Here is a 7702-nt window from a genome sequence, read left to right as displayed (position 1 = left end):
GTAGTGACATCTTGCAGTATAATGTGTGATGATCTTGGTTTGAAGTGTCTGCTGTCCTGTCACTGTTTTGCTCATGGCTCTGAGCCAGCAGACATGCTGGGGTTGCAGCTGTCCCCCCGGTGTGCCTAGCACTGTGCGAGTCCAGCTCAGGTGCTGCCCGCGATTCAGCTCCATTCCCTCCCCCTGTCTCCCCTGCAGGCCGCCATGAGCACCAGCCGCCCCCAGCCGGGTGCGCAGCCTCCCCGGAGCCCCCGCCCACAGCCCCTGTCCCGGAGCTCTTCCAGCCTGCTGGGTGAAGGCCGGGGGCAGAGACCAGAGCTCCGCAAGAGTGCCAGCAGCACCGTATGGCAGGCGCAGCCTGGCGAGGCCAGCAGCGGACCGCGGGGCCCAGAGGAAGAGGAACGGCACCCTGAGAGCGTGGAGCAGGCACAGGCCTCCAGCCCCCGGCCCCGGCCCTGCACTGTGGGCCACTGGCGGAGCAGCACTGTGGGCAACGTGTCTACCGCGGGCGGTGGTGATCTGTGTCGCCTGAGGGCCCCTGGTGCCGCTGCCATGCAGAGGAGCCACTCGGACCTGGTCCGTAGCACCCAGACCCGGAGCCACAGTGCTACCCAAAAGGCCAGCCTCAGTTGCTCGGCCCTTGGCAGCTCGCCTGTCCACAGGGCTCGGCTGCAGCCCCGCCGTACTTCCGGCCAGGGCGGCCAAGCCCCTGCAGGCCTAGAAAGGGACCTGGCTCCAGAGGAAGGGGCTTCGAACTCAGCCTGGACACTGGGAGAGAGCCAGGTGAAGGTAACGCCGCTAGACCTGGGCGGGACAGCTCCCCACAGCAGCAGTCCCCAGGCCAGGCCCAAAGCCACTGGGCAGCCAGCTACCACCTCCTGCCACGCCCTGTCCCCGGCAACCCTGCTCTGCGGTATGAGGGAGGTGGGGACCGGTGGCTGCTGCCATGCCCTGCCAGCCCCAGGGATCCTGGCCTTTCCCAAACTAGTGGCATCAGTGAGTGAGTCTGGGCTGCAGGCCCAGCATGGGGTGAAGTTCCAGTGCAGGTTGCCTGGGGGGCTCCCTGGGCATTTCCACTGTTGTGCCCACCACCCTTGGGGTCCCACCGGGTTAGCCACGGAGCCTGGTGCCAGGACCAAGGATGTGTGGACCATGACCTCAGCCAGTGACTTGGCCCCTGTGTTGGCATCCTCTCTGTCAGCCCAGGATGCTGGGGTGCAGGTAGCGCCCATGGCTGTCTGCAAGGCTGTGGCCACCAGCCCACCCCTAGAAGCCCCCGTGGCCCTGCACACATTCCCGGAGGTAACCCTGGGGGCCGGCCTGGAGGAGGCACCCTCCCCCGTGCGGGATGTGCGATGGGATGCTGAGGGCATGACCTGGGAGGTGTATGGAGCTGCAGTGGACCCTGAGGTGCTTGGCGTGGCCATCCAGAAGCATCTGGAGATGCAGTTTGAGCAGCTGCAGCGGGCGCCCACCAGCGAGGACAGCCTGTCGGCGGAGGGGCGGAGGGGGCCGCTGCGAGCCGTCATGCAGTCCCTGCGGCGCCCCAGCTGCTGCGGCTGCTCCGGCGCAGCGCCCGAGTGAAGGGCCATGGCCCTCGGAGCTCTCCTGGGCCCGTGGACTCAGCCCCAGGCCAGGGACATGGGGGGCCCCGTGCTCCTTGGACCTACTGGCAGCCATGGATGTGTGTCTGCCGTTGGCTGACCGCAGGGCACAGGACTGCAGCCTGGGGGGGTCTCCTGCTCCTCGCAGCTGGGCTGGTTTTTAAGGGCTTGATTCCCAAGAGCCACATCTCTGCACATCGAGGCTCTGGACTTTGGGACAGACTTTCAGCACCGTGCAGAAGGGAGATCCTGATTTTTCTGTAAAAATACTCAACGTTTTGTGTAGTCTCTCCTCAGAACTCTGCCATGATTTCCGCCGAGGACTCTTGGTGGCTTTATTTTAAAGCAGTGCTGAGCTATAATGCATTCCTGACATGAAAGTTGGGGCCCCGAGTGACAGGGATGGGCTGGGTCTTTAGGGAAGGGCACGGACGTTGTTGAAGCCCTTCTGTGCCACACACTGTGCTTCTGGAGTGCCCACCTCTTTGCCCCATTTCTGGATGAAACCACAGACATTTGGCAAGGCTGTAGCTGACAGGCCCGCGCTGGCCTGCTGGCGGGGGTGGGCTAAGATTCAAAGCCAAGGCCTGCAGCACGTGGCTGGTCAGTGCAGTGCAGTCACGAACAGGAAGAATTTATTGAGTCACTATTCAGTGCTGGGTTCTGTGGATTCCCTGGGGAATGAGACAGGCTGTCTGCACCCTTGCTGAGCTGACAGCGTGTGGGATGTGGGGGTGTATGTCGGGACCAGGGCACTGAGCATTACAGAAGGGCCAGGTGGGGGTGCTGCTAAGAGCAATCCCCCTTGTTGGTCACTGTGTCAGGGGCTGGTCTCAGGAAGGGGAGAACAGGTGGCTCCTTGGCCCCAAATATATTGGCAGTGCCTGAAATTGTACCACTGTCACCTCATTCCTTTGGCTTAAAGATTTATTGCCAGCTGGTGCGGTCCTTGGAAGGAGGCAAGGGAGAAATGGATGGGAAAAGGGAAGGAGCCTGGCGTGGGAAATGGCCAGAGCTGTGAGGCTGTGGGGAACAGGGAGGCCTGTGGGCCTGTTCTCCCAGCCCTGCCCTGGTGTGCTAACATGGGCCAGGCAGTGGGGGGCCAGGGATCGCACAGCCTGACTTCATTGCCCAAGGATCTCTCAAGCCCTGTGGAGTTTGGGAGCAGGCTTGTGTCCTCATCCTGGGACTGAGCACCGAAGATCCTAAGCTCCTGGGACAATCCGCCAACCCACCCTTAAGAGGGAGCCAGGTTAGGGTGCTGCTGAGGGTCCCCCGGCTTGGGAGGGTGGAGTCAGGGCCCACATGCAGTCCTGCACATGACCTGGCCCTGTCCACCTCCTGCACTGAGGAATCCGGGACCTGCCAACTGGCTTACCTTTCCCCACCTTAAGGCCCCCGTACTCATGGTGGTGGAAATGACTTCTGGAGCAGCGGGCTGACTTTTTAAAGCGGGTGGCACTCTAACGGGCCGAAAGAGCAAGGTGAGAAAGGCATGCATGCAGTCGGAGTGCCTCCCAAGGCCCAGGATGGGGCTTTCTTAACCCCAAACATGCCTTTCCCACTCCTTGCTTAAAAATGACAGCACATCAGTACTGCTTCTGAGGGTGGGGCTGGGGCAAAGGGGGGTGATGTGGGCAGGAGGGGACTTCACCTTGCCCCCCTGTTAAAATGCGATCAAGCAGGTTTTCATGCATTCATCGGCTCCGGGCACTGTGCAGCCTGGGGGCCAGGGCCTATCTGTGTGTTCTATAGGGCAGACACAACACACTCGGGAGGGTGACACGTGGGTACCAGGCTGCCCTCATGCCTGGTGCTGCACAGGGGGCTCCGGGAGCCCCACCTGTGGGGACATGAGACAGGTGATGAAATGGAGTGGGGAGGACACCATCACGTGGGCCACAGCTGAGCAGGGTCTTGAGGACACAGTGGGGCTTGACAGGTGGACAGTGGGGAAGGGCACATCAGGCTGACGGGACAGCTTGGTCAGAGCCATGGAGGTGCCTGTCCTGCCCATGCCATGGTGTCACTGCAATGCAGGCTGTGTCGGGGTATTTGTTGGGTTGGGACACTGGCAAGGGGATCCCTCATGGTGAGGCTCCTGGTGTGATGGAGGAAAGGGACTTCAGGGCTGCTGTGGAAAGGGTGGTGGGGCCAGATTTCATTTTAGAAGCATCCCTTTGGCTGTCATTGGAGAGATTAGTGTGGAAGAGGTGGGAGGCAGGGGCCCAGGGGGATGTGGGTGTGCAAGCCAAGGAGGGGCCTGTCAAGGGGAAATGGTAGGGGAGCTGGGGTTTGGGTGCATGTGCACACACACGCATACACACACACGCACATGCACACGCACATACGTCCTGCAGTGGATTTGGAGAGAAGGAGGAGTTCCAGGAGGCTGAGGTTTCCAGTTTGAGCAAAAGGAGGCGAGGCCACCACCTGGGACAAGGGGAGGCAGGTGAAGGGTCACATGCCAGGATATTTGGCTAGGACCAGTGAAACTCCTAAGAGACTTTCGCTGTCATATGCAAATTGCCATGAGTTCATTCTCTGTTCGGCTGATGGGTGCCAAGCGGCTCTGCCGCTTCCAGGCTGCACCTGGTGTGCCGGGATGGAGGGCTGGGCGGGGCCCTGAATGGGAAGGGCTAGCCAAACCTTCCACCCAGTTCATCATGCCCGAGATAAATGTTTGCAGGGTGGTACTGGAATCCAGGTGTGTCTGGCCTTGGGGCTGTGCATGGCCGGGGCGGGGGGCCCCCATCACACTCTCCTGGTTAGGCTTGCTGCCCCGGCCGTGGCGCACGGGCCAGACTGCATAGCCTCGGCCGGTGGGCTTACCTAGAGTGACTGCAGCGGCATCCCTGAGTTTGACCTGGAGAAGAAACCCCTCACCCCCATCCCCTTGCTGTGGCCCCTCCCCGGCCAGGCCTGACCAGTTCAGGGACTCAAGACATGGACACCAGCTTAGTTTACAGATCTCCCCTCAGATTCCAGATTTCTGACCAGACTCTCTGGGTCCCCTTCAGGCCCCGCTCTGGGAGGTGGTGGATTTCATTACCTGTACATTTGTTTTGAATTTGAAATAAAGTATTGGAGGTCAGAGCTTTGCCAGGGAAGGGTCCGTGGTCCTGGCTGGTCTTGTTTTTTTTTCTGGTAGGTTTTGTCCTTTGGAGCATCCTAGATTCTGAGCTCCCTGACCGGCAGGAATCCCCCTCCTCCTTCTCCAGGGACTCCTCCCTTCTGTCCATTGTTCTCTCCTTCCTGGCAGCCTTCTGGGCCCTCAACAGCCGAAGCCCGGCTTCCTGGAGCTTATCACCTCTGGGCGTGGCCAGGACACAGGGCACACATGTCTTGCCAAGCCCCAAGCTGCTGTTACCCTCACAGGGAATCACTAGTCCACCCTGAGGGAGAAGACACTGCTGCCAGAGTGCAGGCTTCTCCCCACTGGAGCTCACAGTGTGTCCGGGGTGCAGGGGTGGGTGGGTGGGGGTGGAAAAGCCGAGAATGGTCCTGTCACACAGTGACATCACTGCCCGTATCTGCTGGATTGGGTCTCTGTCCCCAGAAGTGCTGCATTCTTATTTCATGGGTGACCCACGGGGCCTTCCCAGGGCAGATCCTGACACTTCGGACCTTGCGGGGGGCGCTACAGCTTAGTGGTCTACAATCCGAGTTTGAATCCTGGATCTCATCCATAGCCACAAGAGCTCGGGCAAGTTACTGACCTTGCTGTCCTTGACTTCCTCACGATGATATGATGACAGTCATGCCTCCTTCTTCGGCTTGCTCTGCAGATTAAATGGAATTACCCAAGTAAAGCAGCTGGCACTGAGTTGGGGCGCACCACACGTGCCAGTGTTGTGGGGTGCCACTTCCTTGGGCCTACATCTGTGGCCACAGGCAGGGGCTAGCTCTTGCCAGGCCACCTTAGCTGTGATCAAGGTCCACATCCCATCGCCTTGGCCATTCCTCATTCAGAGCCCCCTTCAAGATCCTTCACCTTGTGCTCCATACCCTGCTTAGGGGACGTGTGCTCTGGCCACGGCCTGAAACTCTGGTTTCCGGAGCCATGCTGAGGAGACTAGTCTGCGGCTGGGCTCCCAGAAGCTGGTGCTAGGATGACGATTCTAGATTGACTAAGGAAAGGGGAGTGGGGAGTGCAAGGTAAGGAAGGGATAGAAGCCGACAAGGGTGTGAGTTCAGATAGAGTCCTGGCCTTGGCCAGGGGAGGGGAGCCCTGGGGCAGTCTCTACCTCAGGTAAGGGTCACTGGAGCCAGGGGTATGTGGGTGGGGCAGAGTTCCGGACCCTCCTGGCTGTGGCAGGCAGGCTAGGAAGTTCCAGGAGCCCTGGAGCAGGTGTCTGCATGGGGTTGTAGGCCCTGGCCCAGGAGAGGGGTGCACAGAAACCAAGGGCGTCTGTGGGGCTTGGGGGCACACCCATGCACAGATGCATTCATGCCCTGGGCAGCCCCTCACCCAGTAGACGTGTGTGGAGTCCCAGGGCTGCAGAGTGCCCAGACCGTGTCTCCTTGAGCTGCTCTGAAGCGGTGGTCTCATTGTGTTCATGCTGAGTGACCTTGGTTATTCAAGTGCCGAGCTCTGCATTTGCCCACACTAAATTCCTTCTCCGTCATCATTCTGGCCTGACCCAGTTTTGTCATCTGAAGCTATGACTAGGCCTTTATCAGTTTCCATCCAACTTGTCAGGCAGAGCAGGGCCACACACAGCCCAAGGCCTGTCACCGAGTCATCCTGTAGGTCAGTACTGGTCCCCAGGTGCCTATGAATCAACAGTCATCATGGGCAAATTCATTTAAGGGGAATTTGTGCAAATCCGGGCCTTCAACGTGGGCAGCATTCTTCTGACCCAAGTCCCGGCCCAGGGACCCTCACATCCAAACAAGGACGGAGGGGAGGGGGCTTGACTCGAGTCCTTGCTCTTGGCAGAGCGGGCTCTGGTTCTGGTGATCGCTGCTTCCCTGGCTAAGACCCTATTTCTGTTTAACGAGCTGTTCTAGAAGTTAGATCTGCAGCAAGCTGAGAGTCAGACTACCTTGTAACCCTTTGGGAGATTGGAAACTGGTATCAGTGTCGGCAGGCCTCCCCTCCCCTCTCGGGGGCTTACCTGTGCACTTCCTGGGGGGTGAGTGTGAGGTGGGGAGCCTGGTGCTTGTCACAGCTGGCCTCTAGCTCCTTCCTCCTTGGGCTTTTCCCTCGGGCTGCTCACCCTTTTTTGCTGAGTCGTTCTAAAGCTGGGTGGGAGGTCTCCCTGAGGGGCTGGGAGAATGCGGGGCTAGTTTTGTTGCTGTGGTTACACAGAGATAATAAGCCATGGAAAACATTTCAGAAAAGTCGATGTTTGTTAAAGAAACCCAAACCAAATCGAAGTTGTGTTGGCCTATAGGATTGGGGGTGGACAAGTGGGGTCTGACTCTCTTACTCCAAGAGTTGGATAATCACTGCTTTTGCTCCCTTCTACAGAGACTTTCCGTGACTCATTCATCCTCTCTCCCCCTCCAAGCGTGGGGTGGCTCAGCAAGGAGGCAGGTCTGTACCCTGAAATGTGTGCTCCCAAATGGGTGTCCTAGAATTCATATATCATGTCCCCACTTTGTAAGAGAGAATGTGGGAATCGTAGGAATATGGCAGTCCTCATCTGGGGCTTGGGATTGGTGAGTGTGTCCAATTTTAAGGTATGTGGCTTTTCCCTCACCCAGTCTGTTCTGGCCTGGAACTTTCCATTTCTGAAACTTTCCTGTGAAGAGACATAGCGTCCTCTGAATGTGGCCATGAGAGTGCAGTGCCTCCATGGGTGTCCAGACAGGGCCCAGGGGGAAGCCTCCGCCCTCGGTGTTTGTTCTCTGCACCCCCTGTTTTTCTTGAATCTCAGTTTCTCCCTTTTTCCCTTTTCTGTATCAAGTCCTCTCTGCCTTCTAGAAACCTTGTGTCTCCTCACTGTCCCATTGTCCTTGCCCCCGCTTCCTTCCCCTGTGGCGCCCTATTCCCCCTGCTGCAAACAGCAGTCCTGCTCTTCTTGTGGCCTGTGCCATTTCTCCCCCAGCCATGGCTGAGTCTGGGTCTCAGCATTCCTGACTTTCATGAG

At 58.8% G+C, this 7702-nt stretch overlaps 1 protein-coding gene across 1 annotated transcript; it reads left to right on the top strand.

Annotated features, from left to right (window-relative positions):
• The first annotated feature begins 204 nt into the window (after positions 1-204).
• GPRIN2 (G protein regulated inducer of neurite outgrowth 2) lies at positions 205-3175 on the top strand. Its single transcript, XM_026504014.4, has one exon. The coding sequence runs from the start codon at positions 205-207 to the stop codon at positions 1582-1584; it is 1380 nt and encodes a 459-aa protein (XP_026359799.1). The 3' UTR covers positions 1585-3175.
• The last annotated feature ends 4527 nt before the right edge of the window (positions 3176-7702 follow it).

This window comes from Ursus arctos, unplaced genomic scaffold (genome assembly GCF_023065955.2).
Source record: "Ursus arctos isolate Adak ecotype North America unplaced genomic scaffold, UrsArc2.0 scaffold_7, whole genome shotgun sequence".
NCBI classification, from domain to species: Eukaryota; Metazoa; Chordata; class Mammalia; order Carnivora; family Ursidae; genus Ursus; species Ursus arctos.
This window is presented reverse-complemented; position numbering and strand designations above follow the sequence as displayed.